Raw genomic sequence first — 23,935 nt, 5'->3', positions numbered from 1 at the left:
GCCAGTTAAGGGTTCCTTGATTTGTTGTCCAAGTATTTCTTGAGCACTTGCTGTCTGCTATGTAGAGTGACAAGAGGGGAACATAGCAGTGAACAAGGCAGGTGCCTGCCCTTCTGGAGCTTCCTTTCAGGGGATGGGAGAGGAACAGTAAACAGGTTAAGAAAGGAGTAGATGAGATCATCTCAGGCATGGGTATTGCAGTTAAAAGTGTAGAAATACAGCAGGGATGATCCTAGGAGGAACATGGTCTGGGAAGGCCGTTCTGGAGGGTGACATTTGAGCTCAAACCTGGATCAGTGCAAAGAACCAGGAGGAAAGGCAGGAACGAGTCAAGGAGAGAGAAGGCCAGTGGGCGGAAGAGCTGTGGGGCCAGTGCAGGTGACAAAGTCAGAATATACAGGGCTCAATCATGTAAGGCCCATGGTCAGGTAAAGGGTTTTGATTGCAAGGAAGACATTGGAAAGGTGTTCTTTTGGGACAGGGAAGGATGTATTTTTTGAGCTTATATTTTGAAATAATTCGGCCGGGCACAGTGGCTCATGCCTGTAATCCCAGCACTTTGGGAGGCCGAGATGGGCAGATCACAAGGTCAGGAGATCGAGACCATCCTGGCTAACACGGTGAAACCCCATCTCTACTAAAAATACAAAAAATTAGCCGGGTGTGGTGGCGGGCACCTGTAGTCCCAGCTACTCTGGAGGCTGAGGCAGGAGAATGGCGTGAACCCGGGAGGCGGAGCTTGCAGTGAGCCGAGATCGCGCCCCTGCACTCCAGCCTGGGTGACAGAGCAAGACTCTGTCTCAAAAAAAAAAAAAAAAAAAAGAAATAATTCATAGGAAGTTACAAAGAAATATACTGAGAAGTCCTATGCACCCCTCCATCAACCCTGTCCTACAGTGCCAGCATCCCATGCTAGCACAGGACAATGTCAACCAGGAAAGTGACACTGGCATGATCCATAGACCTCATTCAGATTTTACCTACACAGGCAACTCCTTTGTGTGTATATATATGAAGTTCTTTGCAAGCTGTCACGTGGAGACTTTCAAAATTGCCACCACAGTGAAGACACTCAACTATCATCTCCACAAGACTCTCATGTTACCTCTTCATAACCACGCCCATTCCCACCTCTCTATCCCTAACCCCTGGCAGCCATTAATTTGTTCTCAATTTCTGTAATTCTGTTATTTCACAATTTTTAATTAATAGAACATGTAGTATGTCACCAGAGAGTTTTAGAGCAGACAATAATATGCATATATTGAGGTAAATTCTGTAGTGTGGATTATGCAAAGTAGGCAGCAGTCTACTCTGCCTGTGGGTTACAAGAATACTTTGCAGGCTGAAATGACACAGTGAGACTTGAATATTAGATCCTTCTGGGACTGGGCACGGTGGCTTGTGCTTGTAATCTCAGTGCTTTGGGAGGCCAAGGAGGAAGGATCACTTGAGGCCTGAATTTTCAGACCAGTCTGGGCAACGTAGCAAGACCTCATCTCTACAAATTTTTTTTGTTATTTTTTTTTGAGTCGGAGTCTTGCTCTGTTGCCCAGGCTGGAGTGCAGTGGTGCGACCTCAGCTCACTGCAAGCTCCACCTCCTGGGTTCATGCCATTCTCCTGCCTCAGCCTCCTGAGTATCTGGGACCACAGGCGCCCACCACCACGCCCAGCTAATTTTTTGTACTTTTTGTAGAGACGGAGTTTCACCGTGTTAGCCAGGATGGTCTCAATCTACCTGACCTCGTGATCTGCCTGCCCCAGCCTCCCAAAGTGCTGGGATTACAGATATGAGCCACTGCACCCGACCTACAAAAAATTTTTAAAAAAATTAGCCATATGTGGTGATGCCAGGTAGTCCCAGCTACTTGGGAGGCTGAGGTGTGAGGATCACTTGAGACCAGGAGTTCGAGGCTGCAGTGAGCCATGATCATGCCACTGCCACTCTAGCCTGGGTGACAGAGTGAGACCTTGTCTCAAAAAAAAAGGCCGGGCGCGGTGGCTCAAGCTTGTAATCCCAGCACTTTGGGAGGCCGAGACGGGCGGATCACGAGGTCAGGAGATCGAGACCATCTTGGCTAACGTGCACGGTGAAACCCCATCTCTACTAAAAAATGCAAAAAACTAGCCGGGCGAGGTGGCAGGCGCCTGTAGTTCCAGCTACTTGGGAGGCTGAGGCAGGAGAATGGCATAAACCCGGGAGGCGGAGCTTGCAGTGAGCTGAGATCCGGCCACTGCACCCCAGCCTGGGCAACAGAATGAGACTACGTCTCAAAAAAAAAAAAAAAAAATTGGCTGGGCGCGGTGGCTTACACCTGTAATCACAGCACTTTGGGAGGCTGAAGTCGGCAGATCACTTGAGATCAGCAGTTTGAGATTAGCCTGGCCAACATGGTGAAACCCTGTCTCTACTAAAAAAGTACAAAAATTAGCCAGCATAGTGGCTCACACCTGTAGTCCCAGCTACTCCGGAGACTGAGGTAGGAGAATTGCTTGACCTGGCTGGGAAGTGGAGATTGCAGTAAGCTGAGATTGTGCCACTGCACTCCAGACAGAGCAAGACTCTGTCCCCAAAAAAAAAAAAAAAAAAAAAAAGTGCTTCCGGAGCAGAGTGGAGGGGTGACTGGGCAAAGAGACTGTTGGAGTAATTCAGAAGGAGAGGATGGCGCCTGAACCAGCGGGAGTAGGAGAGGAGGGATAGCGCAAGAGCTTTTTGAGGAATAATGCCTATTGGCAGGGTTGGTATGAGGGTTGAGGGGTGGATGTCAACAGAGATGATGCTATTTTCTACTTTGAGCTGACAGTGGTGCTCTTGACTAGTTTGTGGGAGGAGGAAAAGATGGGGTATTGGATGAGGGAAGGGGAAGGAGATGGAGATGATTGTGGTTGCAGACATGTGGAGTTTGAAGTGCTATGGGTACGAGGTTGAGTTGTCTTGCAGGCAGTTGGAAATGGCAGGTCTTGAGCTCAGACAGGAAATAAATATTGGGAGTCAGTGGCATATAAGAGGTGGTTAAAGCCATGGGAGGGGATAAGATTGCCGAAGAGACTGTGAGAAGAGAAGCAGCCAAGGACAGAATACCCCAGAGACAGGCTTAACCAAAGAGGAACCAGAGGAGATGATGGGTGGGAACCATCAGTGGGGGCCAGTGGTAGGGAGAGAAGCAGGACAGGTTGGGTGGAGGGGACTCGGAGACTTAAGAAGCCTGAGTAGAAGAGCAGAGTTTGGGGGACCCAGAGTCTGAGAGTCTGACACTGGGGCTGTTGGCACTGCCCTGGGTGGGCTCAGGAATTGTGCCCTTACAAGCGTGGAGTTGAGTTCCTCTGGTCTCCTTGCCCTTGTGTCATGCCCAAGGCCTGGCCTTACCAAAGGAAGGACTCAGTGGGCACTCAGGGCACTGAGTCACCCCATCTTGGTGTCAGGGCCTGCTGCTCATGCATGTTTATTTCATTCAGGTGGTGGTTGTCCAGGCCATCAGTGCCCTGTGTCAGAAATATCCTCGCAAACATGCAGTCCTCATGAACTTCCTGTTCACCATGCTGCGGGAAGAGGTAAGAGTCGGGGCATTTGGGGGATGCCAGGTCTCTTGGTGCAGGGAGTGACCTGACCACTGGCTGCATGCTCAACTTTGTGCGTGTGCTCATGTTAGCCTGTTGACCAACTGGTTTTCATGGTGCCTGCAACCCTTTAAACTTCTTGTGGACATGTAAACATGTACCAGTTGCTAGTAATTACAATAATAACTATGACTCACCAGCCTGACTTTAAAAACTGGATGTCCTGAGGTGATGCTTGTGCAGAAGATGGGAAAATGCATATTCTTTTCTCGTGGACTCTAGTGCAGAAATATTCCGGACCATTCCAGGAGCTCGAGGGGTGGTTTCTTGTGAAACTGGTGCTAATAATGCGACATTGGTTCTATTTCTGTTCCTGATGTGAATTCTGATTCACGTATGCCACCTTTTTTGGATGTCTCAACAAAATGGGTTAATTCTTAGGAGCAATAGCAAATGTTCATGGAGTAGATTTGTTCCTCAGATACATGGTACCCCTTTCACCGAGCCCCAGAGTGGCCCATGGACTGGGCAGTAGAGGAGCCATTGCCTTGAGTGTCTTTGCGTTTCCCAAGAATGTTATAGAAGGCACTAATGTTTAGTGAGTCGTCAGCTAATGGGCCGGGCACTTTGGTGATTGTGTTTGCTTTTTTTAAGTAGAGATGGGGTCTTGCTGGGTTGCCCAGACTGGTCTCGAACTCCTGGCTGTAAGTGGTCTTCCCACCTTAGCCACCTGAGTGCTGGGATTACAGGTGTGAGCCATCATGCCTGGCCAGGCCTAGCACTTTGGAGACACTATGCATGATAGCAGTTTTTTTTGTTTTTGTTTTTTCTTTTGAGTAGGAGTCTTGTTCTGCTGTCCAGGCTGGAGTGCAGTGGCACGGTCTTGGCTCACTGCAACCTCCACCTCCTGGGTTCAAGCGATTCTCCTGCCTCAGCCTCCTGAGTAGCTGGGACTATAGGTGCCTGCCACTATGCCCGGCTAAGTTTTTATATTTAGTAGAGACGGGGTTTTACCACGTTGGCCAGGCTGGTCTCAAACTCTTGACCTCAGGTGATCCACTTACCTCGGCCTCCCAAAGTGCTGGGATTACAGACGTGAGCCACTGGTGCCCGACCTCGATCTGTCACCCAGGCTGGAGTGTGGTGGCATGATCACGGCTTACTGCAGCCTAAACCTCCTGGGATCAAGCGATCGTCTCACCTCAGACCCCCAAGCAGCTGGAATTACAGGAATGCACCACCATGCCTAACTGATTTTTCTATTTTTTGTAGAGATGGGGTCTCTCCATGTTGCCCAGGCTGATTTCGAACTCCTGAGCTCAAGTGGTCCACCCACCTCAGCCTCTCAAAGTGCTGGGATTATAGGTGCGAGCCATTGTGCCTGACCAGCCTTTTGTTTGACAGGAAAGAGTGATAGAGGCCCAGAGAACCAAGTGCCCTGTCTCCAAGTTCTATGTTTGGACAACTGTACTTGGTCCAGCTCAGGTCTTCAGCTCTTTTCTGGAGAGAGCAGGCTCCTTGCTCAGCTCAGCTTCTCTCTGCAGGGTGGCTTTGAGTACAAGCGCGCCATTGTGGACTGCATCATCAGCATCATTGAGGAGAACTCAGAGAGCAAGGAGACAGGGCTGTCACATCTGTGCGAGTTCATCGAGGACTGCGAGTTCACAGTGCTGGCCACCCGTATTCTACATCTCCTGGGCCAGGAGGGTCCCAAGACCACCAACCCCTCAAAGTACATCCGCTTCATCTATAACCGAGTGGTCTTGGAGCATGAGGAGGTCCGAGCAGGTAGGTCTGAGCCAGGGCTGAACTTGGAAACTTAACTGCCCTTGAATAAATGTCCCAGCAAAGGGACCTGAGCCTCCAGTGGGGACTTGTGCACTCACTGTTCTTGCTGCACAAGCTGTTTTTCATAATATCGTAGGCAGGACCTTACACGTCATCTAGTTGAACGGTTCTTTGTTTTTTTTTGTTTTTTTTTTTGAGATGGAGTCTCCCTCTGTCACCAGATTGGAATGCAGTGGTGCGATCTCGGCTCACTGCAACCTCCGCCTCCCGGGTTCGAGCGATTCTCCTGCCTCAGCCTCCCGAGTAGCTGGGACTACAGGTGCACGCCATCATGCCCAGCTAATTTTTGTATTTTTAGTAGAGATGGGGTTTCACCATGTTGTCCAGGCTGGTCTCGATCTCTTGACCTCGTCATCTGCCTGCCTTGGCCTCCCAAAAGTGCTGGGATTACAGGTGTGAGCCACTGTGCTCAGCCATGGTTCTTAACCCCTATAATTTGTTGTGTGTTTTTTTTTTTTTTTTTTAAGTATTTTTTTAATTGAGACTGGGTCTTGCTATGTTGTCCAGGCTGGTCACAAACTCCTGAGCTCAAGCAATCCTCCTGCCTCAGTCTCTGAAAGTGCTGGGATTACAAAACCACTGTGCCTTGCCTTAAGTGTTTTTTTTTTTTTAACTTTCACTATATGTTGATGTTTAGCTTAAAAAAAAAGAAAGCTGGCTGGGCATGGTGGCTCACGCCTGTAATCCCAGCACTTTGGGAGGCCGAGGCGGGCAGATCATGAGGTCAGGAGATTGAGACCATCCTGGCTAACACGGTGAAACCCCGTCTCTACTGAAAAATATAAACTATTAGCCGGGTGTGGTGGTGGGCACCTGTAGTCCCAGCTACTCCTTCTCAAAAAAAAAAAAAAAGCTTTGTTGAGGTGTAATTCACATGCCATAAAATTCACGCATTTATGTAAGTTTACAGTTCAGTAAGCCACCGTCCTATTCTTTATTTTTAATTTCTTTTCATGCCCCCACTGGACAGATTTTCTTCTTTCAACAATTGATAATCTTTAAGTAATTTTTCCCTTTCTCATTTATATTATTCTGAGCCTTAACTGCAAATTGACGCCATTTGGATATGGAAGGTGAGGAGCTTTACATTATAGCCAGCTTCTGTGACCTCATCATGGTTAATTTGAAAATAGCTCCTGGAACCTTAGAATGGGAGCTACTGATCCCATCTGGCTCCCTTCTCCATTAAATAGATAAGGAAGTTGAGGACTGGCGTGGCGCCAAGATCCACCCAAAGCCACTCACTGTGTTGATAGTGACTTTGGGCCTTCTGGCTTGAGACTTCTTGCCTCTGGGGCTCTTCTGCCTGAAGACCCATTCTGAGTGCTGGAAGTGCCCAGTGAGTTGTCAGGGTGCATTGGGTAAATCACATTCGCTTCCTAAACACAGGTGCTGTGAGTGCTCTGGCCAAGTTTGGAGCCCAGAATGAAGAGATGTTACCCAGTATCTTGGTGTTGCTGAAGAGGTGAGTCTAGGCCCAGGGGCCCTCATGGGAACAATATTCCCTTAGACTCAAGCAGCTTTCCTTTGTCTTTATTTTTTTTAACTGAGAAGGGAGAGAAAAGTTACAGCTACTGATTGTAGAAAAAAAAGAGAAAGCATAGAAAAGCATGAAAAACAATGCTGTACAAATCGCACCAACCAGATGTGACAATTGGTAACTTAAATTATTTTGCCCACTTAAAAAAAATAGCTCTATTGAGGCTGGGTGCAGTAGCTCAGTAATCCCAGCACTTTGGGAGGCCGAGGCAGGTGGATCACGAGGTCAGATTGAGACCATCCTGGCTAACATGGTGAAATCCCGTCTCTACTAAAAATACAAAAAATTAGCCGGGCGTGGTGGCGAGCGCCTGTAGTCCCAGGTACTTGGGAGGCTGAGGCAGGAGAATGGTGTGAACCCGGAAGACGGAGCTCGCAGTGAGCCGAGATCGCACCACTGCACTCCAGCCTGGGTGACAGAGCGAGACTCCATCTCAAAAAAAAAAAAAAAATCTATTGAGATATAATTCACATACCATACAATTTACCCATTTAAGATGTGTAGTTTGATGGGTTTTAGCATATTCACAGAGTTATGGAGCCATCACCACAACCTGGGTTTAAAACATTTCATCATCCCAAAAAGGAACTCAATGTTCATGAATGTGGCCTCTCCTCACTCCCTCCACCCTCAGCCTGGGGCCACCACTAGTCTACTTGTTATCCCTATGGACTTGCCTCTAATGAAGCCCTGCAGGATCCCTCCTGCCATCCCTGCTGGGCCCCAGTCAGGACCACCTTGTGTCCCGGCTGCAGGTGTGTGATGGATGATGACAATGAAGTAAGGGACCGAGCCACCTTCTACTTAAATGTCCTGGAGCAGAAGCAGAAGGCCCTCAATGCAGGCTATATCCTAAATGGTGAGTCATTCCCTAGCTACCTTGGACTCAGCACCTTACTGGAGCTGTGGTTCTTCTCATCACTCCCTGGGAAGGGGAAATCCGAGGCAAGATGCTCGTGGCTGGACTTGCCTGGTAACCACATGGCATCACGGTGACCTCAGGAGGTCCTGGGTCATTCAGGTCACACCAGTGTGGGTGGAAGTTGTCCAGTGAATTCAAACTCTCATCATTAATAAAAACTTTATTTTTACAGTACTTTACCCTTTACAAGTCACTTCGTATGTATGTTTATTCCTCACACCTACCCTGTAAGGGAGGATGTATCTGAGAATGAAGAGGCTTAGAGAATAAAGTGATTTTCTCAGGGTCGTACCACTTAGGACTTGTAACTTCGGGACCCAGGGCCTCCATGGTGGTCCCTGGTGCGCATTTTGCTCTGTCTGCCAGACATGGTGACCTCTCTTCGCCTCTAGGTCTGACTGTGTCCATCCCTGGTCTGGAGAGGGCTCTGCAGCAGTACACTCTAGAACCATCAGAAAAACCTTTTGACCTCAAGTCTGTACCCCTGGCCACAGCGCCCATGGCAGAGCAGAGAACAGGTAACACCTATACTCCTCCCAGAGGCCATCAAGGCCAGGCCTCTGTCAGAGGGTCTGCATTGGCTGCAAAGCCACTAAACCTAACTGGGACGGGTGGGAGTTATGCTGGGAGGAGGAAATGATCCTTTCCGCCTCTGGCTCCCAAAAATAGAGACACACATACACACAGATGTGTGCTCTCTCACATGTCCTGTGCTTTCCACTCTCAGGAGGGTTAGTATTCATAATCCCTGAGTAACAGCGCTGGGGTCACCACCACACTGCCCCATGACTGCAGCCGTTGGTCATCATGTGTATAATTTGCTCCTGCAGAAAGCACCCCCATCACAGCAGCCAAACAGCCTGAGAAAGTGGCAGCTACCAGGCAGGAGATCTTCCAGGGTGAGTCACAGTGGTTGGGGGGTGCTTGGGACCTGGGCTCATTTTCCTCAGGGGGATCAAGAGTAAGAACTGTCATTTATTGGTCTCTCCTGAGTGCTGGGCCCTTGAGATGCTTTAGACCTAGTATCACATTTGACCCTCAGATGGTGGTTGTTAGTTTCCTTCAATATCTGAGGAATTGAAAGTTCAGAGAGAGAAAGTGGTAGGAGCGTCTGGAATTAAGATCCAGATCAAACTGGCTCAGTGCCAAGAACTTTCCTAGATCTTGACATTTATTGCCTCATTTGTCTTTACAACAACACTGTGATCAAGATAATTGTATCAGTTTTATTGAAGAAGAGTCTGAAACCCTATCAACAGAATCCCCCAGGTAGTAAGTATCAGGCCAAAACTCTGACTCCCAAGAAAATAAATAGCAATAGAAAAGCACTTTGGTGGTTGATGGTCATGGTGGCCCAAAAGTTGCTCCTAATATCTAGCCTAGATTGTTCTGGTATTTTTATTGCCTGCGTGTTCATTAGATTCAGTCTTCAGGCTGCAGAGGGCTGAAGCAGTCGCATAGGCCGACTTTTTGTGGAGGAAAAAAGCAAAATAATAACAATAAGGCCCACCTTTCTCTATGTCTGAAACGTGAATTGAGTACCTTCTAAGTACAGGGAAAAATATCAGATCCCTGGCCTCAAAGCACAATTCCTGTTCTAATGGAGTTCAATTAATTGGGAAGACAAGTTGAGAATCTTAGAGCAGTGGTCTTCAAATATCAGTATATATTGGAATAATCTGAGGAAACATATTAGAAATGCAAATTCCTTGATCCTGAAACCAGAGATTCTGATGTAGTAGATTTGGGATGGAATCTGAGTTTTTAGCAAGCTCTACCGCCAACCCCTAATAATTCTGATACAGGTGATCCATGGTCATAGTGCGAGGAATCCTGCCATAGAATAGGTGCAAGAGTGGTAGCTGTAGCCATTATAGGTGGACACCATGTGCACACATCTACCAGATGCCTCATTCACTTGGGTTATTCCCTTTAGTCTGCAAGGAATGCCAGGACCAGCCAGGGTGGGGTCCCATGGGCCTGTGCTTAAATCCAGTGCTTGAACCTGGCCATAGGGTGTAGGCATAGGTCTTAATCAGACACAGACCATTCTAAGTTGGGTTTTCTGCAACGCTCTCATTCTGAAATATCTCTTTATTGGCCATTTGTCTTAACTGACAAATATATAGGACCAGTTTGTTACTTTGTCTGATTTTGTAGCTATAGTAGTATCGATCTTATTTTCCTAATTGATCTTATTTTCCTAATTGTCACCTTCTTTTAAGAATCCTTGCTGAGCTAGGGGGTGGAAATCCTTGCTAAGCTTCTAAAACCGGGGGAATCTCCAATTAGGTCTAGGATTTTGTGGTCTCATATCAGTGTTTTGCTTCTGAGGTCTTTCATGGTACAGAGATGGGGAGAGTATTTGTTGGGGGTTGTATCACATGAGCAAAGTCAGGGAGATGAGAAAATGCATGGAAATATTCAGGAAATAATGAGTAGCCAGTTGGGTAAACATATTTATCCATCTAAGGTAGGTGGAACACCTTGAGAATGGTCATGGGAATTTATTAGAAACCATCACAAGTTGGTCTGGGGATTTAGAAGCTGAGTGAATGTGGCCTGTGGATTTCAGAGCAGTTGGCGGCGGTGCCAGAGTTCCGGGGACTTGGGCCCCTCTTCAAGTCCTCGCCTGAGCCCGTGGCCCTCACTGAGTCAGAGACGGAGTATGTCATCCGCTGCACCAAACACACCTTCACCAACCACATGGTTTTTCAGGTGAGCAAGGTGGGCTGAGGCCCTGCTGGGGCATGCGCCCAGGGAGTTGTCCCAGGTCTGGCAGGTCCTGTAGGGACATGGGTCCCCACACTGTGTTGGTTGGGAGCCCAACTTGATGACAGAATCTGTCCCCAACATGCCTGTCTCACATATCTCTTGACCCAGGGCCTCCATGGCTCCTGATTATCAGCATGGAGACAGGGAGCCTGGGGCAGGGGGACTGGGATGGGAATCACCTTGGTCAACAGGAAAGAGGTGGGACCTCCTGGCTCTTCCTCTGCAGCATGGCTCAGACCTAGAGCAATGTTTAAGCTCCCCTCTCTTCCCTGTTCAGTTTGACTGCACAAACACACTCAATGACCAGACCTTGGAGAATGTCACAGTGCAGATGGAGCCCACTGAGGCCTATGAGGTGCTCTGTTATGTGCCTGCCCGGAGCCTGCCCTACAACCAGCCTGGGACCTGCTACACACTGGTGGCACTGCCCAAAGAAGACCCCACAGCTGGTGAGACCCTCTCCAGATACCACCCTATCCTTATGGGAGCTCATGGGATCAGGAGGTGGGCGACTGGGCACCAGTTGTTTGCCTTTTATTAGAGCTTCAGCTCCTTGATTTCAGTCCCAAGAAGAATAGCTGAGTCCCAAATGCTCTTCTTTAAAAAAATTTTTTTAAAGAGACAGGATCTCACTAGAACTCATGACTTGACTTTCCTGTCCTACAAGGTGGCGCCCTCTGTCCAGCTTTGTAGGATTGTATGGCTTGTTGCTGCTACTAATAACATAGCAGGGGCCTAGAAAGCAGGCTGTGACCCCTGCCTGCTTGTTCCCTGCAGGAGGAGCCCGTCCCCTGCAGTCTGGGGACTTCCTAACTACCCAGTCTCTCTTCCCCACAGTGGCCTGCACATTCAGCTGCATGATGAAGTTCACTGTCAAGGACTGTGATCCCACCACTGGGGAGACCGATGACGAAGGCTATGAGGATGAGTATGTGGTAAGAGCCTGGTGTCAGGAAGCTCAGTTTTGTGCTGAGGCTGCAAAGCAACTCCCTTCAGAAACTGACAGACAGACTGGAGCTGTTTTTGACTTTTTAGCTCTTTAAAATTTTATTTTATTATTTTATTTTTTGAGATGAAGTTTCTCTCTTGTTACCCAGGCTGGAGTGCAATGGCACGATCTCGGCTCACTGCAACCTCTGCCTCCCGAGTCCAAGTGATTCTTTTTTTTTTTTTTTTTGAGACGGAGTCTCGTTCTGTCACCCAGGCTGGAGTGCTGTGGCCGGATCTCAGCTCACTGCAAGCTCCGCCTCCCGGGTTCCCGCCATTCTCCTGCCTCAGCCTCCCGAGTAGCCGGGACTACAGGCGCCCGCCACCTCGCCCGGCTAGTTTTTTTTTGTATTTTTTAGTAGAGACGGGGTTTCACGGTGTTAGCCAGGATGGTCTCGATCTCCTGACCTCGTGATCCGCCCGTCTCGGCCTCCCAAAGTGCTGGGATTACAGGCTTGAGCCACCGCACCCGGCCTTTTTTTTTTTTTTTTGAGACGGAGTCTCGCTCTGTTGCCCAGGCTGGAGTGCAGTGGCCTGATCTCAGCTCACTGCAAGCTCCGCCTCCCGGGTTCACGCCATTCTCCTGCCTCAGCCTCCCGAGTAGCTGGGACCACAGGCGCCCGCCAGCTCGCCCGGCTAGTTTTTTGTATTTTTTAGTAGTGACGGGGTTTCACTGTGTTAGCCAGGATGGTCTCGATCTCCTGACCTTGTGATCCACCCGTCTCGGCCTCCCAAAGTGCTGGGATTACAGGCTTGAGCCACCGCGCCCGGCCCCAAGTGATTCTTTTGCCTCAGCCTCCCGAGTAGCTGGTATTACAGGCGCCCGCCACCATGCCTGCCTAATTTTTTGTATTTTTAGTAGAGACAGGGTTTCACCATGTTGGCTAGGCTGGTTGCGAACTCCTCGCCTCAGGTGATACACCTACATTGGCCTCCCAAAGTGTTGGGATTACAGGCATGAGCCACTGCGCCTGGCCTAAAATAACTTTTTAAACTTATGGAAATACATGTTCATGTGTAAAAAGAAAACTTGGGAAATACAAAAACAAAATACAAAACAAAAGTATGAACAACAGGAAAACATTACTCATAATCTTCAGAGTTACTTTTGGGGGGCAGTGGTATAATTGGAATCATTCTTACAATGTAGACCTTGCTATTTTAAAACCATAGTGTATTTTCCAGTGTCATTACAAATACTTCATAAACACAATTTTTTTAGTGGATTTAAAATACTGTTATATACTATGTCAAAACTTGATTGACCTTTCACTCCTTGAATGTTGGGCATTTGGGTTTCCATATTTTTACTATTTATAATGCTGCACTAAATATCCCTTTAGATACAAATTTTTATCTGCATTTTAGATTATTTCTTTAGGATAGATTCCTAGAAGGAGAATAATTGGGTCAAAGGGTAAGCATGATTTTAAGACATTTTGATTCCTTTTGTCAAATGCTTTCTGGATACATTTGACCTGTTTGCCGTGCTGGGCAGTCCTTTCATGCACTGGAATAGCCCTTCTAAATTCTCCTATCTTAGCTCGATGGAACTAAGCACAGGATCCTTCTGGGGTCTGACCTTGGGGCAGTGGCTCAGGGCCATCTGAGTGCAGACCATTACGCTCAGCCTGTGGATGGGGATTGTTAGAACTCCTCCTGACTAGAGGGACAGTCATGGTGGAATACAGCTGACATTCACCATTGTGTCATCCTAGAGTCACAGTTGAGGATGGATGGACCTTCCTTAAGCTGGAAATGACCCTGAGGCAGGAGCTGCTTTAAGACCAAGTGAGCTCCTTGAGAGAGCTGGGTCTGTTTGAGCCCACCCAGAGATGATAGAAAAAAAAAAAAAGAGCTGGGTCGAAGTTGTATTTATATACACTGTAAACATCCACAGGAGTAGGGCCTCAGTGAAAATCTGATGGGAGAACGAATGGGGAACCTTCATGTGGACTCAGTGGGAGTATTATGTGTCAAGTTCAGAGAAGACACAGCTGAAATGGAGACAGAGATTCAGGATCTGTCAAATCCAGAGGACACAGCTGGGGTAGGAGGTTTCTGCTGAACTAGAAACAGCTGCTGCTCCTGAAGAGCTCATCATCCCCTAGAAATGACAGGCATAGGAAGCAGACCTCTGAGAATGCTATGTAATTCCCTGTATGCCAGATCCTGGAAGCACTGACACTAGGCAGGCTTAAAAGAGATGTGATCTCACAGCAGGCAGCTCTAGGATGAGTTAGTAGATTGGTACTTGGGATTAGGGCATTTTCTGTTGAAGGGATACCACTTGCCTGTGGGCACCTCAAGGATAGGTACCTGGTCAAGTTGTTCTGTGTCCCCAGAGTCTAGCACAGTCCTCAGTGCCGAGCAAGCACCTGCAGAAAGAGTTGGCAGGAAGGGATGTGTGGATGAGTTCAGAGCAGAGTGTGTGGATGGGTGCTTGATTTCTATCTCCATCTCTCCAGCTGGAAGATTTGGAAGTTACTGTAGCTGATCACATTCAAAAGGTCATGAAACTGAACTTCGAAGCAGCCTGGGATGAGGTAGGGGATGAATTTGAGAAGGAGGAAACATTCACCTTGTCTACCATCAAGACACTTGAAGGTAAAATCCTGGGAATGCCACCTCTGGCCTACTTGCCGTTCAAGATCTTTGGGTACTGTTGAAGTGCTTATACCTTTTCTCTCCGAGGATCCAGGGCCATGTCTGGGGCACGTATGTCAAATGCCATTTCATTAAAAGCCCTTCAGAACATGGGGGAGTGGTGGTGGCACAAAGGGCAGACAAGATGGCTTAACAATATTGGGATTTCTCACTATAGAGGCTGTGGGTAATATTGTGAAGTTCTTGGGAATGCACCCTTGTGAGAGGTCAGACAAAGTGCCGGATAACAAGAATACCCACACGTTGCTTCTGGCTGGTAAGTGGCATTTCCAGGTGGGGAGGGCCTGGATAGCTTACAGCCTGGATGTCCACTGGATCCTGGGCTAAGGACTTAACTGTAAATACGGGGAGTCAAAATTCACAGCATTTAAAATTCGCAAACTATAAAATAATCTGCAGCGAAATGTTTCCACCTTACCTTGGCTGCCAGCCATTGAGATTCCCTTCCAAGAAACGACCAGTGTTACTATTACAAACAATGCCTGTATAACCTTGCAGTTATTTTATTGCTATAAAGGAACACATTTCCTTTTTTTAACTCAAATGTTTATGTACAAATGGTATATTGTCCTGCAATTTGCTTTTCACTTTACGATGCATCTTAAGAGATCTTTCCTGCCAATATGTAGAGCTTCCTCATTCTTTTTCTTTTAATTGTGGTAAAATATACATAAAATTCACCATTTCAGCCATTTTCAAGTGTGTGGTTCAGCGGCATTAAGTACATTCACACTATTGTAAAACTATGACCACTATCCATCTCCAGAACTTTTTTCATCCCAAACTGAATCCTTTTTTTTTTTTTTTTTTTATAGCTGCTTAGTATTCCATTGTGTGGATGCACCACATATTCTGTGGAACAGCCGCTACTGATGAACATTTAGTTTGATTTCCTTTTTTTTTTTTTTTTTTTTTTTTGAGACGGAGTCTCGCTCTGTCACCCAGGCTGGAGTGCAGTGGCTGGATCTCAGCTCACTGCAAGCTCCGCCTCCCGGGTTCACGCCATTCTCCTGCCTCAGCCTCCCGAGTAGCTGGGACTACAGGCGCCTGCCACCTCGCCTGGCTAAGTTTTTGTATTTTTAGTAGAGACGGGGTTTCACTGTGTTACCCAGGATGGTCTCGATCTCCTGACCTCGTGATCCGCCCGTCTCGGCCTCCCAAAGTGCTGGGATTACAGGCTTGAGCCACCGCGCCCGGCCAGTTTGATTTCAATCTGTTGCTATTACAGATGTTATAGTAAATAATCGTGTACACACACACACAATTTACTTTGCATGTGTACACTGAGAATATCTGTAGGATAAATTTTCCAAGGCATCACCAGGTCAAAGTGATTTGTGTTTCTCATCTTGATAAATAACTCCAAGTTGCCTTTCATAGAATTGTATACCTTTTTTCCTACACTGTGGACAACACAATATGTTACCACACTTTATGATCTTTGCCAGTCTGTGTGGACAATGATATCTTAGTGTAGTTTTTGTATTTTCATTGAAGTTAAGTATCTTCTCAAATGTTGAGGCATTTGTATTTCCTTTTCTGATCACTGTCTTCATATCCTTTGTCTTATTTTCTACAGGGTTGGCTGAGTGTACCTGCACTCATTCTCCTTCCCAGATTACTTACTAGCAAACTCCAGAAATAGCATTTTATATGTAAATTCTTCTGTATCTTTATGTTTCTCTAAGAGATAATGACCCCTGCCCTTTTTTAAAGGACAATACAATTATCATACCTAAAACAGTTAACAAAAGGAAATGGGATGATTTTTTTTGGCTAAGTGTTTATAAACAGGGTTGAAAGGAGGCTCTGCTTCAGTACCCTGTCTACAGCTGACAGTTTGTAGCCACATTGAAACAACCCAGTCCCCTGGGTCTTGCAGACACCTGCCCTGTGGTTTTCTCGTGGTGGGGCTGTCCCCTTCATTTGTGCTGTCAGATTCAGCCAACATGCAAGAGCCTATGTGACGTCAGATATGAGCCTTTTATGTCCATCAATTCATTTGAACTTAGCAGAAGCCTGAATATGGTATTATCATCCCCGCCATTTTGTAGTTGAGGATACTGAAGCCCAGAGAGACAGTGACTTTTTTTTTTTTTTTTTTTTGAGACGGAGTCTAGCTGTGTCACCCAGGTTGGAGTGCAGTGGCACAATCTCTGCTCACTGCAATCTCCGCCTCCCGGGTTCAAGTGATTCTCCTGCCTCAGCCTCCCGAGTAGCTGGGATTTCAGGCGCCCACCACCATGCCCAGCTAATTTTTGTATTTTTAGTAGAGATGGGGTTTCACTGTGTTGGCCAGGCTGGTCTCAAACTCCTGACCTCATGATCCACCCACCTCGGCCCCCCAAAGTGCTGGAATTACAAGTGTGAGCCACCGTGCCCAGCCGAGAGTCAGTGACTTTCACAGTGAAATCCCTCACTCAGGGATTTCAGCCCAGCTCTCCTGCCCATTTCACTACACCACAGCTGTCTTGATGGGCTGCTGCAAATGCCATCCTTAGCCTGCCCTGTACAATCCCTTCTGCTGTATATACCTGTACTTCTGTCTTCCCTTCTAGGTGTGTTCCGGGGTGGTCATGACATCCTGGTGCGTTCCCGGCTGCTGCTTTTGGACACAGTGACAATGCAGGTGACAGCCAGAAGTTTGGAGGAGCTGCCAGTAGACATCATCTTGGCATCTGTGGGATAAGGGGCCAGCCTGCATAGGACCTTATGCCCTTCCCCCCCAACACTACCTGGAAGTTGTGCCTTCCTCATGAAACTGGCGGAAACCCCTTCCCAAGCTTCTGTATTCAAAAACAATTAGGAATCATTGCAGATTTTTTTTTTTATTCTGCCCCTACCCCCCACCCGGGACTACTTGGGGGTGCCTTTTTTTTTTTTTTTTTTTTTAAATAGGGAATGATTTTAGCTTGTCCTAAATCTTGCTATCCTCCCTTCCAGGAAAGGGACATTGTAAATGAATAAAACATTCTCGACTCCTCTTGAATTTATCCCCCAAGAAACCATCTTATCCCTCTAATAAATCAGCATGTATTTATTGAATGATTGCTACACCTTCCCCTTCAAGGCCTCCCCCAAGAGGCAGAACACGTGCCCTGTCCCCCTTGTACCCACAGCCCTTTGGCTGTTTTAATCCTGTGAGGCAGGACCCTCTCCCCGTCATCGCTGTCCCAGCACCAAGCCCAGGGGTGGGAGCGGTACAGGTTGGTTGAGTGAATCAGCTAACAGGCACTGAGTTCCCACTCCCTCCCACTCGTGCTTCTTCGCAACGCATCCTCCTCTGGTAGTCGATAAACGGAGGCTCCAAAGGGCTTGGGTCCTGTGGCCGTTCCAGCACCAGGTCCTATGTGGAGTGTGCCCTGGGGTTTCTGCTACCTGTTCAGCGAATCAGCATAGGCGAAGAACAGCCCTCTAGAGTATTCTCTGTTGGTTGCAGATAAAGAAATCTCCGGTTTAGGTCCCAAGGGGAGCAGGCTTTTAAACTCAAGCCAGGTTATTTTACCAACTTTGAGAACAAAGTACACCCGTAAGGACTGTTTTAAAAATTTGGGCCTCACCCTTAGAGATTCAGCTGGCGGGTTGGGGTGCGGGGACAGAAAAGGCTCATTCTAGTGTACACCATCGTTTGAGGGCTAAGTGCGCGATTCCTGAAAGTTCTCCAGACTTCCATTTATTCAGTGTTCCTCCATTTTTGCCTCGCACTGTGAGACGGCTGGCACGACTGTGAAGTAAGGAGTGGAGTTTCCTGGTTTCCCGCCTTCGATGACCCTGTGCCCTAGACTCAGCGCGGCGGGAACCTTCCCCGCCGGCGGCCCTGAGGCGCGCTGGGGGCGGGGAGGAAGGTTAACCCCGCCAGGGAACGGCCAATATGGAAGAAAGTGGAGTCCCGAGAAGCTTGGGATGGATGCATTCCCCAAGGCAGTCACTGTCTCCTGGGGAAACGAGAAAAAATTCATCCCAAACCGGAAGGGAGAAGACGCCGCCTCCGGTGCCCGAGGGCGCGGAGAGAACCAAGGGCCCCCCCAGGGGGCGGGGCCTAGCGCCGGGAGCGCGGGCTGAGGCGGGGCTGACGTGCGGGGCGGTGAGGCGGGCGGCCAGAAGGGAGCTGAGAAGCGGTGAGGAGAGCCGAAGGAGGTGACGCGAGCTGAGGGAGGTGAAGCGTGCTGCCGGGGCGAGGTGAGGGGAGGGAAGGCGACGCGGGCGGCTGGGGTGTGGGGAGGGGAGAGGAGGGGTAAGGACGCGACGCGGGTTGACAGAGGGGAGCGGAGGCCCGAGCGGACGCGAGGCGACGCGGAGAGGGCGGCCTGGGCCGAAGTGAGGCAACTCGGGGCGGTGGAGTCTGAGGGCCGGAGCGGAGGGGAGGGGCGAGGGATTGCGGCCGGTGGCTGGGGGCCACCTCCTCCCCGAGAACCGGCCCCCGTCCGGAGCGGGATCCGCGGCCCAGTTTCGCGGGTCGGGCCCGGGGACGCTGCGGGCGGGAGGCGGGGATTCTGCACCCCGGCCCCGGGCCGTCCAGTGGCCGCCCTCGAGGTAAGCGGGTGCTGGCAGGCGTGGGGCGCTGACCCCAGCGGGGACTCGGGGGAAGGACCGGGAGTTGGGGGCACCGAGTCACCCGGAGGAGGCGACCCCTGCTAGCTGCGCTTGCCCTGCTTGGTTGGACCGTGAAGCCCCCTCCGCTGCGGCTCTTCCCTGCGCTCAGGCAGGCTTTTGCAGAGCTCCTCTGGGGACTTGCCTCAGTGCCCTGCACGGAGTTGGGCAGTGAGCTCAGGGAGCGAAGCAAATGGGCACATCCTTGTCCTTGTGGGACTTCTTGGGGAAGACTTTAGACTGTGGTCACGGAGGGGCACGGCCCTGTGGGAACGGAAAGAGAAGGCGGGGACTCAAGGAATAAGACCTAATATTTGAGATATGTAAGCCTTTTCCTTACCTTTTGTAATTTAAAGGTTGCGAGGGACGGTGTTGAAGAATGTGTGGGCGAACATCCTGTCACTTACCTAGAGATGTTCTCACGAGAGCTTGCGCCTACCAGGATCGGCGGGGCCAGCAGCGGCTCCCGGAATGGAGGGACCCTGATAAGTACTGCCCCTCTTACAACAAGAGTCCTCAGTCCAACAGCCCAGTGCTTCTGTCTCGACTGCACTTTGAGAAGGTAACCAGCTTTGCACCATGCTAGCCCCTCACCCAGCCTCGCGATGGTTATCTCCTATTTGGTTTGGTGTGTGCTCAGCCTCTTGGGATGATATTAAAAACCAGCGTTTACTGCTATATTCTGACTTCCCGTTGAGAACCTCTCTAGACCTCATGAAAGAAGTTTTATCAATGGCTTCTAACACTGGTAAAGACGTATTTTTCAGCATTTTTCAGGCTCAATTTAAATGCCTTTGCTATACATGGTATACTAGCCTTAATATATGCCAAATTTATGCCAAATTTATATGAGCTTTGTGTTTTAAAATAGCAGCTTTCACTGATCATCAGGGTCATTGGAATATCTTTAAAAAATAGTAATAAAAAAATTTAAGGCCAGGCGCCCTGGCTCATGCCTGTAACCCCAGCACTTTCGGAAGCCGAGGTGGGAGGATCACTTGAGCTTAGGAGTTTGAGACCAGCCTGGGCAACATAGGGAGACCCCATCTCTACAAAAAATAAAAAAATGAGGTGGGAAGATCACTTGAGCTGTGAAGGTCGAGGCTTCATAAGCCATGGTTGTACCACTGCACTCCCACCTAGGTGACAGATCAAGACCCTGCCTAAAGAAAAAATAAAAAATTTAAGAATATTTCTATGCCCCTTACCAGGCCAGCTTAATCAGACTTTCTAGGCCCAGGACAGGCTTAAGATCAGTTAATTTAAAACACTTCTAATGTTTCTTGAACATTGAAAAGTTTTATTCTTTCTGCTTGTGTTTTCAATATTTTTATGTTTGTCTTTTACTAAAGCTAGAAACATGTATTTGGTTTGGTTATCTGAAGTTTAATTGCATTCATTGTGTTTATAGTATTTATCCCTGTAGTGTTGGAATTACCAGTCACTTACGTTCATGTTTTAGTTCTTTGCCTTATCTCCTGAAAGTGTGTGTGTCTGTGTATGTGTGCGTAATAAAAATGCTTCATTCTAGAAAGTAATAGTTTCTCTATGTCTTAAATATTTTAAATGACCTTGACATGTTTTTTAAAATCATGATTGTTCGCTGGGTGCGGTGGCCCATGCCTATAATCCCAGCACTTTGGGAGGCCAAGGCGGGCAGATCACGAGGTCAAGAGATCGAGACCATCCTGGCCAACATGGTGAAACCCTGTCGCTACTAAAAATACAAAAATTAGCTGAGTATGATGGCACGCACCTGTAGTCCCAGCTACTTGGGAGGCTGAGGTAGGAGAATCACTTGAACCCGGGAGGCGGAGTTTGCAGTGAGCTGAGATCGTGCCACTGCACTCCAGCCTGGCAACAGAGCGAGACTCCATCTCAAAAAAAAAAAATTGTGATTGTTTCCTTCCTGAATTTTGACCCTATTTGATCCATAATGCCAAAATCACTTTATAAAGTTGGTTATACCTCTGGTACATACTCTTTAAACTTTTGTGATAATATGGTAGTCAAAAAGGACTCATTTCTGCATTATAGGGTATCACATCATTTTGAAATAAAGATAACAGGCTGGGCATGGTGGCTCAGGCCTGTAATCCCAGCACTTTGGGAGGCCAAGACGGGTGATCACCTGAGGTCAGGAGTTCGAGACCAGCCTGGCTAACATGGTGAAACCCCGTTTCTACTAAAAATACAAAAATTAGCTGGGTCTGGTGGCGGGCCCCTGTAATCTCAGCTACTCGGGAGGCTGAGGCAGGAGAATCGCTTGAACCCAGGAGGCGAAGGTTGGGGTGAGCCGAGATTACGCCACTGTACTCTGTCCGGCCTGGGCAACAGAGTGAGACTCTGTCTCAAAAAGAAATAAAGATAACAAATAACGTCTGGGTGTGGTAGCTCACGCCTGTAATCCCAGCATTTTGGGAGGCTGAGGCCGGGGGGATCTCTTGAGGTCAGAAGTTCGAGGTCAGCCTGGCCAAAATGATGAAACTCTGTCTATACTTAAAAAAAAAAAAAAATTGTGGAGATTGCAGTGAGTCAAGAATGTGCCACTGCACTCCAGGCTAGGTGATTCAGTCTCAAAAAAAAAAAAAAAAGGATATCAAATAACATTAATGTTCTTGGTTGAATAAAGCCATTTATATGAAATAGTTATTTTTGTGTCATTTTTAGAGGATGCATACTTCCGTATTGAAACTTTTTGTTTTAAATGAGAGGGGAATCAAAATAAAATATCCTGGAGAACCTTGAAGGGGAAAAGAGAACATAAAACATATTTCAAAGGAAAGCATAATTTAGAGTGAGAATAGAGAGCAGGATTAAGTGTATGAGCCTGACTGGGCCTAGTGGCTCATGCCTGTAATCCTAGCACTTTGGGGAGGCTGAGGCCAGAGGATTGCTTGAGGCCAGAATTTCAAGACACCAGCCTGAGCAAATGAGACCCTGTTTTTAACAACAACAACAACAAAAAGAGCCTTAGTCATTTATATGACCTCTTTAGAATTATAGAAAGTTAGCTGGAAGAAAAATTTGTGTAACACATGTAAAGATAGAAGTATAGAAAGATTATGACTTGTCCTAGGTTACCTAATCAGTGAGGGACAGAACTAGAAGTGAGATCCAGACCACTGTCCCCGTTCCAGTGGATGCATCCTGGAACCAGGAATGGGGAAGGTGTGGAGCTCCTAGCAAATACAGCCCTCAGTTGGGCCAGTGGTATGAATTTGCTGATATAGTATTTGATTTCACATCTCTAACAAGTTTTGTTAAGATTGCTAGGGTTTCTTAATTTTGATAATATTAGGTATCTCATTTTTCTCAAACCTATAAATTATAAAGCAAACTTAGAACCATTTTAGCAGTTCATTCAAATCATCAACAGCCTGCATATATATATAGATTGCAACATTTTCATTTGAAACCACAGATTTGCAAATTACTTCCTCTTTCATTTATCCACCCCAGTGCTACCAGCTGTTCTGTTCAGAAGTCCAAAAGGGTAGATAGAGGAAAGATGACTAATACTGAGCAATGGTTTTAGTATTTTGGCTTTTCAACTACTTTCTATTCGTCGTTCTCAAATTCGGGTTTGGTTTACAGTTGTCAAGTGTACACTTTCAAAGATGATCAGTGGAATTTGTGAGAGCAGAATTCTCAACCTTGACACTATTGACAGTTTTGGCCAGGGTAATTTTTTGTTGTAGGGAGCTATTCTGGGCATTGTAGAGCGTTTAGCAACATCCTATACGTGCTAGATGTCAGTAGCATCCCCCACAGTAGCATCCCCCAGATCAGAACAACCAAAGATATCTCCAGATACCACCAGAAGTCTGGATGATGGGGAGGGGTGTGTCAGAGTTGTCCCGTACCGAGAACCACAGATTTTTCCATATTGTTATCTTGCAAATTTCTGATGAAAGATCATTTAGTTGACCATTGTGTAATGTTGTCTCTTATTCTCATTTATGCACTGAGCTGGGGGTCCTTCTGCTTGGAAGACTTTTTTTTTTTTTTTTTTTGAGACAGGGACTTGCTGTGTTGCACAGGCTGGAGTGCAGTGGTGCAATCATTGTTGCGGGAAGTCAGGGACCCCAAATGGAGGGACTGGCTGAAGCCGCAGCAGAAGAACATAAATTGTGAAGATTTCATGGACTTTTATTAGTTCCCCAAATTAATACTTTTATAATTTCTTACACCTGTCTTTACTGTAATCTCTGAACATAAATTGTGAAGATTTCATGGACACTTACCACTTCTCCAGTGAATATCCTTGTGATTTCCTATGCCTGTCTTTACTTTAATCACCTAATCCCATCATCTTTGTAAACTGAGGAGTATGAATGTCGCCTCAGGACCCTGTGATTGTATCAGCTGCACAAATTCTAGAGCATGTGTGTTTGAACAATATGAAATCTGGGCATCTTAAAAAAAAAACCAGGATAACAGTGATGTTCAGGGAACAAGAGAGGTAACTTTGAACTGGCCGCCGGTGAGCCAGATGGAACAGAGCTATATTTCTCCTCTTTCATAAGCAAATAGGAGAAATATCGCTGAATTCTTTTTCTCAGCAAGGAACATCCCTGAGAAAGAGAATGCACCCTGAAGGTAGGCCTATGGACGGCCTTGGCCCCTTTTTAAGGCGTCCCATCTTTTATGGTCGAAGCCGAAGGGATGAAATAAGCCCTGGTCTCCTATAGTGCTCCCAGGCTTATTAGGATGAGAAAATTCCCACCTAATAAATTGTGGTCAGACAGGTTATCTTCTCTCAAACGCTGTTTCTTGATAAGATGTTATCAATGACAATGCATACCCGAAACTTCATTAGCAATTTTAATTTCACCTCATCCGGTGGTCCTGTGATCTCCCCCTGCCTCCATTTGCTTTGTGATATTTTATTACCTTGTGAAGTATGTGATCTCTGTGACCCACACCCTATTCGTGCACTCCGTCCCCTTTTGAAAATAGCTAATAAAAACTTGCTGGTTTTACGGCTCGGGAAACATCACGGATCCTGCCGACATGTGATGTCTCCCCCGGACACCCAGCTTTA

General features: G+C 47.5%; 4 protein-coding genes across 6 annotated transcripts in view; 2 read left to right on the top strand and 2 right to left on the bottom strand.

Annotated features, from left to right (window-relative positions):
• Window positions 1-17,343, top strand: part of COPG1 (COPI coat complex subunit gamma 1) — a 583,372-nt gene extending 566,029 nt beyond the window's left edge. For both annotated transcript variants that reach the window (XM_050781630.1, XM_050781629.1), the window contains 12 exons: window positions 3,458-3,553; window positions 5,104-5,347; window positions 6,797-6,872; window positions 7,703-7,806; window positions 8,262-8,387; window positions 8,700-8,768; window positions 10,445-10,587; window positions 10,922-11,093; window positions 11,482-11,579; window positions 14,100-14,238; window positions 14,456-14,554; window positions 16,857-17,343. In XM_050781630.1, the coding sequence (XP_050637587.1) occupies window positions 3,458-3,553; window positions 5,104-5,347; window positions 6,797-6,872; window positions 7,703-7,806; window positions 8,262-8,387; window positions 8,700-8,768; window positions 10,445-10,587; window positions 10,922-11,093; window positions 11,482-11,579; window positions 14,100-14,238; window positions 14,456-14,554; window positions 16,857-16,987 (1,497 nt within the window). In that variant the 3' untranslated portion in view covers window positions 16,988-17,343. The remainder of the gene's footprint in view (window positions 1-3,457; window positions 3,554-5,103; window positions 5,348-6,796; window positions 6,873-7,702; window positions 7,807-8,261; window positions 8,388-8,699; window positions 8,769-10,444; window positions 10,588-10,921; window positions 11,094-11,481; window positions 11,580-14,099; window positions 14,239-14,455; window positions 14,555-16,856) is intronic.
• MBD4 (methyl-CpG binding domain 4, DNA glycosylase) overlaps window positions 1-23,935 on the bottom strand; it is a 332,365-nt gene that overhangs the window by 141,820 nt on the left and 166,610 nt on the right. The gene's annotated exons all lie outside the window — the stretch shown is intronic.
• The window catches only part of ISY1 (ISY1 splicing factor homolog), a 285,043-nt gene that overhangs the window by 146,934 nt on the left and 114,174 nt on the right, over window positions 1-23,935 (bottom strand). The gene's annotated exons all lie outside the window — the stretch shown is intronic.
• HMCES (5-hydroxymethylcytosine binding, ES cell specific) overlaps window positions 17,442-23,935 on the top strand; it is a 31,093-nt gene continuing 24,599 nt past the window's right edge. For both annotated transcript variants that reach the window (XM_050781742.1, XM_050781741.1), the window contains exons 1-2: window positions 17,442-18,477; window positions 19,245-19,450. In XM_050781742.1, coding sequence (XP_050637699.1) covers window positions 19,268-19,450 — 183 coding nt within the window. In that variant the 5' untranslated portion in view covers window positions 17,442-18,477; window positions 19,245-19,267. The remainder of the gene's footprint in view (window positions 18,478-19,244; window positions 19,451-23,935) is intronic.

The sequence above is a fragment of the Macaca thibetana genome, chromosome 2 (genome assembly GCF_024542745.1).
Source record: "Macaca thibetana thibetana isolate TM-01 chromosome 2, ASM2454274v1, whole genome shotgun sequence".
Lineage (NCBI taxonomy): Eukaryota > Metazoa > Chordata > Mammalia > Primates > Cercopithecidae > Macaca > Macaca thibetana.
This window is presented reverse-complemented; position numbering and strand designations above follow the sequence as displayed.